At 36.4% G+C, this 18197-nt stretch overlaps 1 protein-coding gene across 1 annotated transcript in view; it reads left to right on the plus strand.

The window, feature by feature from the left end:
- Nucleotides 1–1192: 1192 nt before the first annotated feature.
- The window catches only part of LOC137404971 (uncharacterized), a 62727-nt gene continuing 45722 nt past the window's right edge, over nt 1193–18197 (plus strand). The window contains exons 1-5 of the mRNA XM_068091199.1: nt 1193–1423; nt 3467–3552; nt 8882–9052; nt 9814–9985; nt 11086–11167. Of these exons, the coding sequence (XP_067947300.1) occupies nt 1193–1423; nt 3467–3552; nt 8882–9052; nt 9814–9985; nt 11086–11167 (742 nt within the window). The remainder of the gene's footprint in view (nt 1424–3466; nt 3553–8881; nt 9053–9813; nt 9986–11085; nt 11168–18197) is intronic.

The raw sequence follows: 18197 nt of genomic DNA on the forward strand, positions 1-18197 counted from the left end.
CAGGCCTACGCACATTTAAAAAAGTACTATTTAAAGATTTGAAAATAAAAAGTACGGTGCTTTCTCACGACCTATATTGCAATTTTAGCATCATCAAGTGGGTCCCAAATTTTAATACTAAAAGTGAAACAGTACTCGCTAGCAGTTGTCAACAGGGCAACCTAGTAGTTTTGAGAAAAAGTAACGTTTTTCAACTTCCTAACTTTGTGAATCTCTGGCAGAAGGGAAAAAGGGAAAAAGAAAGCTTATTTATTGCTAATTTGCAAATCTTTTAGATTTTTACACAATTTGTTCTATATTGATCTGCAGTGATGCGGGGAGCATCTTTTATCTATCTCCAAAGTATTCTAGCTGATCAAATCTTACTGGGAATGAAAAAGGCTAGTGGAATATATGAATATTTAGCTCTGATGCTATCCATTATGTTTCAATCATAGTGACTGCCAGGTTCATAGGTAGCTGGCAACCTTGATGAGTAATGCAAGAACATTGGTTGCTCACAGAGGGCCAACTGATAGACTGAAGTTATATGTGAAACGTTCAATCATGGGAAACTTAAGAAGGGATGCGATGATTAATCTTGAGGTGGTTAAAGGAATATCACCACTCAAAGCCACCATTTTAAATTCATATCAAATGAATTTAAAATGTATCCGATGTACTCTCATTTAAAAAGGACAAAGGATAATAGCGGAACGCCTAGATGAAGTTTAAACACACCTTGAAAAAAATATGCAGACAGTGGCTATCGGACGTAAAGGATGTAAAGGATGTTATTGGAATAGACCAAGATGAACAATCATTTTTGCATGACGGCATAATTTGAATACGGATAGAATATTTTTTTATCTTGTAAACACAAATTATAATAGTTTGATTGAAACAATAGAATTTCTGCCCTATTAGGATATTCTACTGGCAAGCTTTCATTCACTCATTCGCATAGAGTTCTTTAAATGAGTTAGCATTTACATGAGACTTAATCTTTAGGTGGAGGTTCATGTAAATCTGCTTAAAAAAGAAATACCTCAGGATGCAATGTATATCATTTTTATGTGCTTTTCTTTAGGTTTACAACTTTCTTATACTTGAACATTAGGAATTCTGCTACGGAGAAGGCTTGCTTACTTGCCAGTGTGTAAATATTCGAGTACGAGTCACTAGTTTATTTTGTCATTATAGGTCGACCAAAATGTCTATTTCTGAAGTAATTGATGCTCTGAGAGGTTCTTACATGAAGGGAGAACCATTGCCAACGAATCAAGAAAGAGAACTTTTCCGTCAGCTAGATACTTTGTATAACCGTAACAATTCAAATGGCCGTGAGGCTTCTTTTTCATACAAAGGCATGGCTGTGACTGTGCAAAGGTTCGAGAATCTGAATGCTGCTGATGATAAGCTCTCATGGATTGAATACAGAAGAGTAAGTATTATGTCTTTATATTAATATGTCTTTATAGATTAAACAATTGGACTTTCAGGTTATATGAAGTTACACTTGCAAATGTTTAGAAATATTTCTATACATGAAGATTTGTAATTCAATTTTTTGTTATTATAGCTATCAACCCTATATTCACTCTTCGGTTGATCACAGCTATCAATTCTATACCGTAAGTCCTCATGCTCAAGCCACGCGGCTTGTCGTTGGGCGCGGCTTCTGGTTCAAGGTCATAGACCGCTGCTAAGGCCATTCTTTTAAAACTTAGGTGGGGCTCAGGGCGGCTTCTCGATAAATGCAGTCTCTGCTCAGCTCCCGCGCTACAACCATAGAATCACATTCATGATACACTTTTATGTACGGGAGTTTTGGCGACCTACTCGTTTATTTTCAAGGTCATGTTTATGGAATACTTTAGACTAAAGAAGGCTTTATCGCTCTAAGTCGAGATGAATTTGTGACACACGAGTGAGAGACAAGTGGTTGGGAGCATGTTAATACCTGCTGACATCGAAGCAGAAACTATGGACCAAACTTAGTGCAAAACTCACCACATCAAACGGATTGCAGCAAGTCACAGGCGTTCAGATAAGTTCAGTCGAATTTTAATTCGAACTTGGAAGTAAAAGAAAATTCTTTTCACATGTACTGATATAGCCTGTTTTCTTATTCAAGAGGGCAGGGGTATAGCGAAACCTGTCTCAACACTCTCGCTCCTGAAGGGGTCAAGGATGACAAAACCTCAGTCGTTAGCCGCGGTCTGTGGGCATAGGCGGCTTGTTGGTAAGGGTGGCTAGATACCACAGACAGCTTGTTGAAAGGTTATTTTTTCCTTCCGTTTGTGAGCACAAGCCGCGTGGCTTGAGCATGAGGACTTACAGTACTCATTCTATAGTTGACTATAGCTGTCAACTGTATACTCACTCTATAGTTGATTATAGCTATCAACTGTAAACTCACTCTATAGTTGATTATAGCTATCGACTCTATACTCACTCTATAGTTGACTGTAGCTATCAACTGTATACTCACTCTATAGTCGATTATAGCTATCAACTGTAGACTCACTCTATAGTTGACTGTAGCTATCAATTCTATACTCACTCTATAGTTGACTATAGCTATCGACTCTATACTCACTCTATAGTTGATTATAGCTATCAACTGTAGACTCACTCTATAGTTGATTATAGCTATCGACTCTATACTCACTCTATAGTTGACTGTAGCTATCAACTGTATACTCACTCTATAGTCGATTATAGCTATCAACTGTAGACTCACTCTATAGTTGACTGTAGCTATCAATTCTATACTCACTCTATGGTTGATTATAGCTATCGACTCTATACTCACTCTATAGTTGATTATAGCTATCAACTTTAGACTCACTCTATAGTTGACTATAGCTATCAACTGTATACTCACTCTATAGTCGATTATAGCTATCAACTGTAGACTCACTCTATAGTTGACTGTAGCTATCAACTGTAGACTCACTCTATGGTTGATTATAGCTATCAACTGTAGACTCACTCTATAGTTGACTGTAGCTATCAACTGTATACTCACTCTATAGTCGATTATAGCTATCAACTGTAGACTCACTCTATAGTTGACTGTAGCTATCAACTGTAGACTCACTCTATGGTTGATTATAGCTATCAACTGTAGACTCATGCTATGGTTGACTATAGCTATCAACTGTATACTCACTCTATGGTTGATTATAGCTATCGACTCTATACTCACTCTATAGTTGATTATAGCTATCAACTTTAGACTCACTCTATAGTTGACTATAGCTATCAACTGTATACTCACTCTATAGTCGATTATAGATATCAACTGTAGACTCACTCTATAGTTGACTGTAGCTATCAACTGTAGACTCACTCTATGGTTGATTATAGATATCAACTGTATACTCACTCTATATTTGATTTTAGCTATCAAATTACTGTATACTCACTCTATGGTTGATTACAGCTATCAAATGTAGACTCACTCTATGGTTGATTACAGCTATCAAATGTATACTCGAGAAAGATGTACAACAAATTCTTTGTGCCAATCTGGGGGTCAGTTACAGATGAGTTTCGGTCTGTTGGGTAAGTTACTCAGCTGTATTTGCTCTAATGTATGTACAGAAAAGATTCCAAGTTCATCGCTGTGATTCTCTTGCATATCGTACTAGTAATATGTTATATCAATCCTTCATCGACTTACGTAGAACAGCAGGAAATCGTTCTTGTATATATGCTCATTGAAATACTATAATGATGTGTTTTATGGTCCTCTAATAAGTTGAAACACAAGTCAAAACTATATGTCAAATTAGTCTTAAAGTTCTCTTCCCCTCATACTGAATAGGTGTCAAGGTCATTTATCTTCCCCTCATACTAAATAGTTGTCAAGGTCATTTATCTTCCCCTCATGCTGAATAGGTGTCAAGGTCATTTATCTTCTCCTCATGCTGAGTAGATGTCAAGGTCATTTATCTTCTCCTCATACTGAATAGGTGTCAAGGTCATTTATCTTCCCCTCATACTGAATAGGTGTTAGAGTCATTTATCTGCCATTTTGGTTTCAGTTTGATTAAAAAAAGAAATTGGGTGAGAAAATAATTTTTAACATAGTAAGTTTTTTTGCGGGCGAAAGATTTTTAGTTGTCAGAATTTTTATATTCATTTCAACATCAGTTCTTTTATGTCATGTTGATCAACATTTGCTTAAATTGTGGAGTAGTTGAACTATTGTTAAACTTTTTTGATCATGTGACCAAAATGATTTTAGTAATTTCCTTCATTGTATCATAGGTAAGCTGTCAGTTAAAAGTTTTTATCTTACTTTTAGCATAGTTTATCTGGCAGCAACTATTTCAGCTACAAAAGAAAAGATACCCGCTGTTGTGTCTATATTCAAGTTTTGTTTTGTAAACTTGTTATTGTTGATTTTACTGATAGCTCTTTGAAAAAACATCTCAAACTTGGAATTTTTATATTAACTTGATTATATGAATGTTCATTGTCAACTATCGAAAAATTTATTTCCTCATCTAACTGTTTAATGATAAATATGTAATAATTCTTTATATATGTTTACTAGCTGAATGCCCTGCGTTGCACGAGTATTAAAAAAGCTTATAAACATTATCTTACCTACTAAATAACCTTTACACTTGCAACCGTTTATAAGCTGTTTTATTACCTATGCAACGCTGGGTATTCTCTAGTAAGGCCAGTGAGTAATCGTAACATGTGATGCAATGTCGTTATGCGTATTTTAACCGATGTAATGAATATTTTCACTATTATTGATCGCCATGCTCAGTTGAGGGCTCAGTTGAGGGTTTAATGAGTAAGTTTGACGTTTTCCGAACTGAAGGTTCTGAAATCGAATCATCTGCAAAATGGATTTTTCGTTACTAAAACTTTATTGCCATAATTGGACGGACAGACATTTATATATATATATATATATATATATATATATATATATATATATATAGACTACTGAATGCCCAGCATTGCCCGGGTAATAAAACAGTCCGTGCACAGAATTTCGATTTTTAACTAATATGTAAAAACAGTTACCAATCTAACTTGGGAAAAGTGTTTTGTGCAGTTCAAATTAATTAAGAGATATAAAACATCTGTAAAGGCGTTTATATGCCAAATAATTAGCAACTGATGTCTACATAAAGTCTGCTGCTACAACTGATGTCTACATAAAGTCTGCTGCTACAACTGATGTCTACATAAAGTCTGCTGCTACAACTGATGTCTACATAAAGTCTGCTGCTACAACTGATGTCTACATAAAGTCTGCTGCAACTGATGTCTACATAAAGTCTGCTGCTGCAACTGATGTCTACATAAAGTCTGCTGCTACAACTGATGTCTACATAAAGTCTGTGCTGCTACAACTGATGTCTACATAAAGTCTGTGCTGCTACAACTGATGTCTACATAAAGTCTGTGCTGCTACAACTGATGTCTACATAAAGTCTGTGCTGCTACAACTGATGTCTACATAAAGTCTGTGCTGCTACAACTGATGTCTACATAAAGTCTGTGCTGCTACAACTGATGTCTACATAAAGTCTGTGCTGCTACAATTACAATTGAAAATTATTTGGTAAAGATACAATTAATACGAACTGAGGAACAAAAGAAAAATCATGAATATGTTGAATTTATAAAAACAAGAGCACATAAAAGTTTGCGTAAAAATGTTACTGTTGCAGCGATAGCTCGTTGTGTTTAAAGTTCTGATGGACCAAATTGGTACCTTTTGATACAACGATATACTTATACGATATACTTACGATACAAACATATAACAGTAAAACGCACGAGAGTCCTTCGTCCTTGTACTTTGTAAATTTATCTATCGCCCTTAGGAGACACCGGAAATAGGAGTGTTACGGCACATTTAAAATTAAACGGCCCATTTGAAAACTACAAGTGGATTTTGAAATAGCTTTTAAAAAAGTTCTGAGAGAAAAACAAACACAAAACTTATTATTAATTAATAATAATAAGTAGATATTTAGTTTATACCTCCTTATAGCAATCCTTAGTTTATACCTCCTTATAGCAATCCTTAGTTTATACCTCCTTATAGCAATCCTTAGTTTATACCTCCTTATAGCAATCCTTAGTTTATACCTCCTTATAGCAATCCTTAGTTTATACCTCCTTATAGCAATCCTTAGTGTATACCTCCTTATAGCAATCCTTAGTTTATACCTCCTTATAGCAATCCTTAGTTTAAACCTCCTTATAGCAATCCTTAGTTTATACCTCCTTATAGCAATCCTTAGTTTATACCTCCTTATAGCAATCCTTAGTTTATACCTCCTTATAGCAATCCTTAGTTTATACCTCCTTATAGCAATCCTTAGTTTATACCTCCTTATAGCAATCCTTAGTTTATACCTCCTTATAGCAATCCTTAGTTTATACCTCCTTATAGCAATCCTTAGTTTATACCTCCTTATAGCAATCGTGATAAGGATAAATAAAGAGTTAAAACAATAAAAATGCTTTAGCCTAGTGGTTAAGCACACTTATTTATATATATATATTATATCTATATATATTATATATATTATATATATAATATATATCTAATATATATATAATATATATATTTATATATAATATATATCTAATATGTATATATATATATGTATATATATAATATATATCTAATATATATCTAATATATATGTATAATATATATCTAATATATATAATACATATCTAATATATATAATATATATATTATATATAATATATATAGATTATATCTATATATATATAAATCTACTATTAAATACTCTATATAATCTACTAATAAACGCGTAACCACAAGGCTAAGCCATTCCTATCACACACATATTGCACACGCTAACTGTGCACTTATTATTATCAATTAGCACTGTGCGCCCTCAGGTTACGATTCCTCTGATATAAGATTTTTTTGCCTTACGAACCCAGTGTTTTTTAATCCTCGCCATACGAGGATTAAAATTTGTTCTAATTTTCCCCCGCCATACAATATCAACAAAAAACTATCGAAATAAAAGTTTGGCAGTTGATATGCTGATTATGTCGAAATAACGTAGATAAGCTATCCGCCAAACTACCTCTCACAGTGCCTGACAAAGATACTATGCTCGCTCTCTTTTCGTTCAACTCGTTATTTGTTAGTTTAGTGAAAACAAAATCGAAAAATGATAGGTCATAAAATTTTAATTGAGGGCAAGATGAAGTTTAATAAAATACATACTAAAACCGAGCATTAAGTATATTTAATAAGCATTCATTTAATATTCATTTAAGTTTTCATTTATTTCATTCAATACTTTTCCATATGACTCTGTCTTACGCCAAAACTGGAACGAATTAAAGTCGTATGGCGAGGGCCCGCACATGCATTAATTAGCTTTACTTTTTGCGTTTGTTAGTTTTAAAAAAAAATTTTTATAAGTAATTTTTTACCAGTAAATCCTAATTTTTAATATGTAATTTTTAATTATGCCGTTTCAATTTCAAATGTGTTGTTAAACTCCTATTTCCGGTTTTGGTATGTCTGTAAAAGCTAAATACTTTATGGTCTACTCTGCCTATTTGGTCAGACAAAGTATCAGATTAAAAAAGCCAGATATCTCATTTTAAAATTTGTACCTGTATCGACAGTTACCAGCCATCAAAACTTTGTATACAACGAGCTTCTGCTGCAACAGTAACCTTTTTTACGCACACTTCCATGAACTCATTGTTTAATTTTTCTCTTAACTTATTTGAACTGCACAAAAACACTTTTTTAATAATATGAAGTTTCAAAGTTAAAATGAGAAATGTTGCATTTGTTAAATAAACATGAGTTTTCTGCGCAGAAACTTTACTATTACCCGAGCAATGTCGGGCATTCTTCGAGTATATAACGGTATTTATTTATTTATAGTATATTTATCTATAACATACATACATCCATAGCTAGTGTTCAAATACATTAATTGTACTTATCTTTTCCCAGATCTATTTTTTTCTCTAGAGTCACTATAGGCCTGTTTGGTTTTTCTGCACTTTTCAGGTGGCTGGTTAGCCTGTCTTGACAAACTGTTGTTTTTGCGTAGTTGTCCCCCCGTCGAGCGGCGAGCAACAACAGTGTTGTTGCTCGCCGCTCGACGGGGGGACAACTACGCAAAAACAACAGCTTGTCAAGACAGGCTAGTGGCTGGTGTAAATTCACCACTAGCCACCAGTTTTAAGAGATGTGAAAATAGAAAAAATTTTTTGATGTTGTTTTATTTTATCATAATCGTAAATCGAAGTTTGTCTTTGTATTGTAAGTATATGGTATATATTGTAAGTATATGGTATATATTGTAAGTATATGGTATATATTGTAAGTATATGGTATATATTGTAAGTATATGGTATATATTGTAAGTATATGGTATATATTGTAAGTATATGGTATATATTGTAAGTATATGGTATATATTGTAAGTATATGGTATATATTGTAAGTATATGGTATATATTGTAAGTATATGGTATATATTGTAAGTATATGGTATATATTGTAAGTATATGGTATATATTGTAAGTATATGGTATATATTGTAAGTATATGGTATATATTGTAAGTATATGGTATATATTGTAAGTATATGGTATATATTGTAAGTATATGGTATATATTGTAAGTATATGGTATATATTGTAAGTATATGGTATATATTGTAAGTATATGGTATATATTGTAAGTATATGGTATGTATTGTAAGTATATGGTATGTATTGTAAGTATATGGTATATATTGTAAGTATATGGTATATATTGTAAGTATATGGTATATATTGTAAGTATATGGTATATATTGAGCTATGCTCCTTTAGACTCACTTGTTATATATTGTAGGTACATAGTGTTTCCTCAACTCACCCCTTTAAAGGAAGTGTTGGAGGACTTCCGGGATGCGAAGTTACCTAAAGATATATATTTAAGAGAGTTGAAGAAAATTTTGCGTCTTTGTTTTGCTCCCGTAGCTCTCGCACTGGATGCTCTCCACACACCCCAGCCAAGCAAAAGGTGAATTCCTTAAGACATTACTGTAGAGGAAAAGGGGTATACCATTTATGAAAAACAACCTGGTTCGTAATTACTTGGTTGGATTGTACACGATTGGTAAACCTCAAATGTGGAAGGAAGTGTTGGCTACTTATTTTTTAGCATTGTTTTGATTAACCTGTTGACCTAACCATTGCGTTTCAATGCTTTGAATGTGTTCGGAGTTGGCTGTTGCATACGAATTTGCACCCTAATGTTTAAAAGGTTCGGAGTTGCCCGCTGCTGATGATTTCAAATCCTACTGTTTAACCGATTTGGAGTTGCTCTATGTAGATCTTTCTAAGATTCATGATGTATCCATCAAAACAAAGCTTGTAAAAGTAGAATTGGTTTAGGGCCATGGTCACTTTTTAATTCATGCGCAGTCAACTAGTTGCATTAACTTAGCCACGATAGTTGATGGCGATTGATCGCATGCTGAAATTCTCTACTTCCACTGAGGTATGCTTAGCCAATTACATGTACTATCGCTTTCTATCCATCAGCAGTGGCTGTTTTTATGATGTCCATGTCCTCTCACAGTGAATTTCCTTACACTAATTTAGAGACGCAAATTGGTGTCGAATGAATTCGGATTTTACTGTTTCTAGGATTTAAAGTGGATTTCAGTGGATTTCATGCTCTGAACTCTGCAGAGTTCAGAGCATGAAAAACCACTGATTCTTATCATACCTGGTATGCCGGCAACATCCTAAAATCTTAAGACAATTTATTTATGGCAGAGTGATGTACTACCACAGAGACGTGTGCCTTAAGAATATCTACATGAGGACCAGAGGAACATATGGTGGAGACAAGAGGTCCAAGGACTATGAGGATGCCCGGATCATGCTAACTGAACTTACCAGAGGTTCTCACAAGGAGTTCATCGCAGTACATCATTCATTGAACGAGGTATCCAAAGATATGTATTGTAACCTTAATCTTTAATCATTAGCTAGAGGCTTAGCTTGTGTTCCTTCAAACTAAGCTAAATGCACCGAAGTTTTGTGTAAGGGGCTGCCGAAAGTCTGTTACATAAGTGCTGATGGTTGATTCAAAGAAGATTAAAGAACTGTTGCTGAAGGCTGGTTTACACCGTTTATCGCCATTTGTCAGCAATTTCCTTTCGGTGTTCACCGTTGACTATGTGATGACTAAACTGATGGCATTGATGAAGCGACGGGGACACGTCGGGAAAGTTCGCGGCTGTCAAACTTTCCCGATATTTTGCTGAGCATCGATGACTGCCTATACTTTGTGAATCATTTCGGTGAACATAATTCGTGGTTGCGGATAGCGCGATATATTTATTTCCGTTTATGCTAGTTGCTACAGAATTAGTAATTTGATTCAAGCGCGCGAAAACAATGAGGTTCTTCAGTGAAAAATTAGCGAAAAATATTATTTTGATGACTGAAGTATTGAGGCATCAATGCTGAGATATGCTGATATAGTGTGAGCCAGCCTTTAGCCGCTGCCTTTCTATTATGGGCCATAATATGCCATGTTCCAACATTGTTAGTCAGCAAAGTTTTTTATTACTTACTGTTTATGATTTTTAAATACGACTTGACTTACTCATTGTTGTGAAAACAAAAGACTGTATTTTCCATTTTTGCTACACTAAAGCTATAAAAGCAGCCCAAATTGTCCCACACTTGTTACATATTCCTACATGAACAATTATGTAGGCAGCTGTGAAAGTGTGTAGTCATCAGAGACTGAAAATATTTTCAGGAAAATTATATTTGGAGTGAAAAAAGTGTGAGTATCTCAGAGTGAGTATTTCATTAATTTTTTATGCGTCTAATTTAAATACAGAAGATAAAATTTAAGGATACTACGAACTGTTTATACATGTACACCAGTAAGTATATTTATATTCCTTTTGTAACGAGATAATTTAAATTTGGTCTGCACCCAGTTGACATATCTCTGTAGAGCCTTGTGTAATTAGTTAATTTAAAGTCTCTTAACAAGTTGATTTAAAGATTAACTCGGTCAACTTTTAGCTCCAGAATTACCACCATAGCGAGGCTTTTCAAACAAGCCGAGAGTACCATCGGAGACATGACTGGAATTCATTCGGTGTCTGTAAGTTGTTATCAACAATGATTAGCATTTGCTTTTTTGTGTTAAACATATACTGGAAAGAATATTTTCTTACCAGAAGAAGTTGTCATGTAAGCTGTTAAAAGATTATGGTGGCAGTTGTCAGCTGTTAGTGACAGGGTTAAAGATTATGGTGACAGTTGTCAGCTGTTAGTGACAGGGTTAAAGATTATGGTGACAGTTGTCAGCTGTTAGTGACAGGGTTGAATATTATGGTGACAGTTGTCAGCTGTTAGTGACAGGGTTAAAGATTATGGTGGCAGTTGTCAGCTGTTAGTGACAGGGTTAAAGATTATGGTGACAGTTGTCAGCTGTTAGTGACAGGGTTAAAGATTATGGTGACAGTTGTCAGCTGTTAGTGACAGGGTTAAAGATTATGGTGACAGTTGTCAGCTGTTAGTGACAGGGTTAAAGATTATGGTGACAGTTGTCAGCTGTTGGTGACAGGGTTAAAGATTATTGTGACAGTTGTCAGCTGTTAGTGACAGGGTTAAAGATTATGGTGACAGTTGTCAGCTGTTAGTGACAGGGTTAAAGATTATGGTGACAGTTGTCAGCTGTTAGTGACAGGGTTAAATATTATGGTGACAGTTGTCAGCTGTTAGTGACAGGGTTAAAGATTATGGTGGCAGTTGTCAGCTGTTAGTGACAGGGTTAAAGATTATGGTGACATTTGTCAGCTGTTAGTGACAGGGTTAAAGATTATGGTGACAGTTGTCAGCTGTTAGTGACAGGGTTAAAGATTATGGTGACAGTTGTCAGCTGTTAGTGACAGGGTTAACGATTATGGTGACAGTTGTCAGCTGTTAGTGACAGGGTTAAAGATTATGGTGACAGCTGTCAGCTGTTAGTGACAGGGTTGTCATCTCAGTGCTCATTCATCTACTACGAGCGCAATAAACCGATGGCATCATTGAAGCAACGTGGATATGTTGGGAAATATTGCAACTGTCAAACTTTTGCAATAGTTCGTCGAGGATCTGCGACAGCCTATGCAATGGGCATCACTTTGGTACTGGTGATTGACCATCACAAACTGCTCGATCTATAGTTTGTTTTATGACAGTTGCTGCAAGACTATAATTTCAACTTTTTCGCGTCCGCATTGTATATTGAAAATACTATGCCACGGACTATTTGCTGATGTAAACACTGACGGGTTTGTGATAGTGTGAAAATTTTTTATCACAGATGATAGCCGAAGTGTCTGACTAACACCAACATTCGATGAATAGTGTGAACCAGCCTTTACTTTTATGATAATGTTTCAACATTTCATCAATTTTCGGTAATACAATGTAAGTCTGAATTGTTGGTAAGGTGGAGTTTGAGTCGCAAAAACCTTGCCTTGACCATCTATAAATTCTGTATATTGTTTTGCTAGTTTGGCAAACAAAACTCAGGTCTTTAAACATTTATTTGTTTGTACGACGTTATGATGTACGACATGATGTACGACATGATGTACGACGTTATGATGTACGACATTACCAAATGATTGATCTGCGCACTGCTATTTAGGCTGCTCAGCGCCCTGCTGTTATAACAGTTTATCTATTACAGCGGTATTTTCTTCCCAATCGTTGACCTGACGAAGTTTTATCGTTTACATTGGAAGATATTTCTAATTTTTTGAAAACTTTGCATTCTCATTGTAGGCGACTATGCCCAACATATTTGTATTTATCTTTCCACACATATGACAAACATCACTTTCTATTCTGAGACACCAACATACTACACACACCATTGTGTGTTTAAGTTTATGAACTTTATGTTACTACAACCTTCAATTCACTATCCTGACTCCACAATACTATTAAATTATCAACTTCCAAAACACCCGATAGTTCAACTCAATAATTCCTGATTTCTATCTTTTCTTCTTTTTGACAAATGAAAGTTGATAATTACTAATAATTACTAATAATTACTAATGCCAATAAAAGTTTTACATACATTCTCCTTTATTCTCCTTTGAAAAATATCAAGAGTTGGCTTAGTGTAAGTATGTTTTGAGAGCAACAGAACCTTCTTGCTATGTCCAAGGGTTAATTTAAGAGCACTTTTGAATATTCCAAATAAGGTAATATCTCAGAGTTGAGCGGCCAATGAAAGATTATAGCTCATGTGGGATACACTGGAATACATAATAACATTTTAGAATTTAAAGTTTCACATTGGCTACAAAATGCACATTACTTGCTTCTAAGAAGACGTTTGTCAGCTCTATGTCATCCTATGTCAGCTTTAATGAAGCATTCGGTTTGTGCCAAGAATCATCTGTAGACACTTGCCTTTTACCTCTTCACGCTTGAAAAAATTTAGTTCCGTTCTGTTAGGTCTGTTCTTTAATGAGATGGGTCATGTCAAGCTCATTTCATGAGATTGACACGAAATTCTTTGAAGATAGAGTGTTATGCTTGCTTAGCTTACTGCAAGCAGAGGATGTGTGTGTGCGTGTGCGTGTGTTTTGTAAAAGTGCCGTTGTACAAACACTGACTCATCTTTGTTTGCAAGGAAACCTCAACTACTGAAAACATGCCCGATTGCACACAGCAATTTAAGGTGGGATGTCATTCCTGTCATCACCGGTGTCCTTATTTTGGAACTGACCCCCAACCAGTTGTTTGCTGGTCAGGCATTTTAGACACCAAAACCACGGCTGCTTTCATTTCATGCATACATTTATTTGGTCAAGTGACGTTCGGTCTTTCATAAAGGTGAATACCGACCATTAGTGAGGGTGTGAGGGTCATTAGCTAATGCGCTCTTATTGGATACACATAGTTGTGAATTTGCATCTTATATAAAATAGGTTCTGCTCTGTCTTGTGTTATACAGCAGTAGATATTGATTCTGATTACTACATTCTACACACGTAATTTAGCTGTAACAGAAAAGCCTCCCAAGAGTAACTGTTGTATAATGTAGTAATAGTTACCCGGGGTCTCATGCCTTGTGTGCCAGATATATTATAAATATTATATATTTATAATATATTATAGTATTATATTCCATAAAACCTCTAATTGAACACCACTTCTATTTGACCATGTCTATAGTGGCGATTAAAAAGAGGTGCTATTCAAATAGAGGCTTGTGTTGTATTTTTCAAATGACTACACATAATTTTGGAAGATAAATTTAGTGTTATTTATAATTTAGTGTCAAAATTTAGGGTGAAACGAATGTCGCTGATGTTTTGCCCTTTTTTCCAGTGGAGCGATATTAACTCTTTTTTATGCAATAAATTTGTTTACTTTCTTCAGACTCTTTAAAGATCTCTTTGTTAAAGGTTGACTTGCAACAAAATTCACATTACAGTTATTTGGTATCAAAAGATTCACCATGTCTTACTATGTTGTGTTGTAGGTGCAAAATATGTGGAAATGTGATTACAAGCTCTTAAAAGATCAAAAACGAAAAGCGGCCGTAGATTGGAATCTCTTTATTTTGATGACGTGCCACGAAATTTGGTTATCGTCTTGTCACGTTGTTCTTACGTGAATTGAAAGGCCAATGCAAAGCTCAATATAAAACTTATCGTATTACTAGTTTATGACAAACACTTTGGGTTTTACCGAAGACCCCTTATTAAATATAGATGCTCGCTACTTTACAGTTTTGTTTCAGCCTGGTCTAATCGGCAAGTCGTAATCTGATCATGTGACCCAATACTTCGCAAATAGTTTTTGCAGCACTCTTCGATTATCACATGTTACCAACAGGCTCGTCATGATTATCAGACAATGATATGTACTCCTTCGAGCTAAGGTTAAAAAGTTAAATGAATTTTTACGGTAAGTTATAAGATATCACTGCTAAAAGTGACAGCATTACAATGATAATAAAACAGACACGTAAGAACAATAGACATAGTTTTATTGAATGCGTGAAGTATATTTGTGAAAATATTTCGATAAATAAGGTTGCATGAAAGTGTAAACAGAAACCATCTCTCACAAATGCGTCATATTTGAGCCATTTTGGAAAGAGGATCCAAACTATGGCAGTCTCGCGTGACTGCGATTAACTGTTCGTTTTTGAGCTTTCAAGAGCTTGTAATCACCTTTTCACATATTTGGCACCTACAACACAACAGAGTAAGACATGGTGAATCTTTCCATATCAAATAACTGTAATGTGAATTTTGTTGCAAGTCATTCTTTAATAAATATGCATTGAGAAGCTGAGAAATATCTCTACCTGTTGATATCTATTGCTTGCAATTAACCTTCGACGATATACATGTAATAGCCTGTGTCCTGTTTTGCAATTTGTTGGAGCTTTCAAATTTTTATTTCATTTCAAGTTTGAAGACATATTTTTATTTTATATCTATATTTAACAGTGCTGCATAAAATCTCATCACGCTCATTGATATGTTTACTAGTTTGCAGCCAAAATTAGAGGAATGGAGTTATGAGCGTCCATTCATTGTAAAATCAGATTACCAGATGCTATTAAATAGTATGCTATAAATCTGCAAATTTGTAAGTGATATAATGATAACTTATCAAACGCTACAAATATATATATTTATGAACAAGTGACATAAATGAACCATTGTTATAATACATGCAGAAACAAAAACTTCCCTTTTTAAAACAAAAAATGTTAGAATTGTTTCTTCGGTGGACTTACCCAGACGAAACTCGCCATGGAAAGTCAGCCCTTGTCGAGTAGACTCGAAGGAAGCCCGACCGCAGTGTCAGGATTTACCAGGACTGTGTGCAAGGCGGCCAGTCATATGGGCTAATTTGATATCAATGTGGCAGCCGGTGTGTTGGCTCAGAGCTAACCGAGGCCACCCTTGAACTTTGTGACACAACTCGATTGAAGACTCGAGCTGATGTTGGGACGAAGCTGGCACAGATGTTGGCCATGGGCCAGGGAACTGTGGCCACTACGTACCAAGTGCCTTACAGATAGATGGACTAATCAGGAAGCAACTGGAGCTGGGGGGTCAGAAGCTTTGGCAACTACACAAAGTTCGGCCATGCCTCAAATACGCCCAGGTGGAGTGTTAGAATGCTAAAAATCACCCCAAAACCGGCCTGATATGGTGTGCCGCCGGTCCTCCGGCAATACGAGAGACCACCATGTGCCAAACGCATGCCTTGACCTATTCCATCGTTGGCAAGACGACCAGTTGCCTCCATCTGATCTAGTACTGACCAGGACTGACAGCGACAGTTTGGAGACTGATCAAGAGTAGTGGCTGGTGTCCTAGATGAAAGTCTTCTGCTACTTGGGTTGCAGGAACAGATCCACACAGACCAAGGAACACAATTTGAGAGTTGGTTATTGACTGAGCTGCACATCACCCCATATCACCCTTAAGCGAATGGAGTAGTTGAGTGCAACAATCGGCATCTGGTTGATTTTCTCAGTGCTGCTACTAATCAGATGCCATGATGGATGAGAGGTGTCACTTTCTCAGCTGATGAGGGCATACCGGGGTACACCACATTTGGCTATAGGGGTAACAGGGAAGATTTTGATGCTCGGATGGAACTGCACCTGCCAAACCAGCAGAAGTACCATTCCTAACCATAAAGGCTCAACTGACATTTGATAATGTGATAAAGCTACTCTGAAGGTTGGAAGAGGTACACACCACCCTCAGAGAGGCGCAGATAAAAGTAAGACAGGAGGGCTGAGAGTAGCTACCTTTCTACGTCTCTAGAGACTAGGTATGGATGGTAACCAAGCAGCAGTAAACGGGAGATAACTCTAAGTTGCAAACTAGATTTGTGAGGCTGCACCAAGTCATAGAGGTCTCACCCAACCACACGTATATGGTAGAGCAGCAAGGGCAATTCTCTATTCAAAGCGAAGGATGGTTGAAGCCTTACCATGCATGCCCAGAAAGGTTGGGATGAGCTCAAGTCCCCATAGAGCCGGGTAGAAGTCCTAACATAAAAGGGAAGAAGTGAAGATGGAAGAGCTATAAACCTGGCTCGAGACAAAGTTGAAGCCGTCCTGTTCAAAACTGGATACCTCAAAAATCCAAGAGCTGTGACAAGAAGCCAAAGCATTTTTAGAAAAGCTTCGAAATAGTGAAATACATAAAAAATATTTCAGCATTTTAGGGCAACCAGTCTGGTCTCGGAGTTCAGGAAAGCTAGCCTTGGAGGTTGTTAGGCACAATTCTCAACTGGCATGGTCAACTAAAAAGCCAGATCAGTATTTAGAAAAGGCGTGTTTGCACACGACGATAGTCAATCCGATACGATTCCAGCGGAGGATATCGAAACAAAATCTTGCTGTAGAACAGCCATTTCCGCATTGGAGCACTGCAGAGCAACTACCGCCTTCAGTGCATTACTTCTCTGAGCATTTTACAATCTGAACCTGTACCATGAAGTCTCAGCAAGGTAAGCCTAACGATTCTTTTGAAGAGGTGTTAAGTCAGCTATCTTTACCCTTTGAGGCAGGAGAACAGGATTGCCTAGACTCGGACAAGGAGCCTGTGACTGTTGTCAAAGGGGAGGAGGGTGCTCTGCATGGGAAGAGAAGTGAGATGAGAAGCATCTTGGTAAGTTTTTTCCATTAGCAACACTGCTTTTAATGGCAGAGAAAATTGTGTCAAATCACACAGTTCTCCTATTGTGTGCTCAGGCCTCCACGACTAACCGATCGAAATCAGCTGCCATGGCGTTCTATAAAGGTAAAGATCTGGGAGGAGCCAGAGTCCACTAGAATGTGAGTGAATCTGTGCGACTCGAGATTCATGAAAAGCTTGACTAGCTGAAAGAGGTAGAGAAGGCCGAACTCGCCAAGACAGCTCAGATTTTTCAGATAATAGAGACCGAGTCAGGGGAGGAGTGGGCTGCAGCCCCCCTTGTTGGCTGCTACCTAGACTCCTGTGTTGGAGTTGCAACTTACTTGACCAGCTGGCAAAAATAACCGTGATTAAAACTGGAAAGTTTATAACACAAGAGATCTGAAACAAGGTAAAGAAGGCTCTGTGAGACCGACCCAACACTTGTGGGTTATGCTGCTT

This window comes from Watersipora subatra, chromosome 9 (assembly GCF_963576615.1).
Source record: "Watersipora subatra chromosome 9, tzWatSuba1.1, whole genome shotgun sequence".
Lineage (NCBI taxonomy): Eukaryota > Metazoa > Bryozoa > Gymnolaemata > Cheilostomatida > Watersiporidae > Watersipora > Watersipora subatra.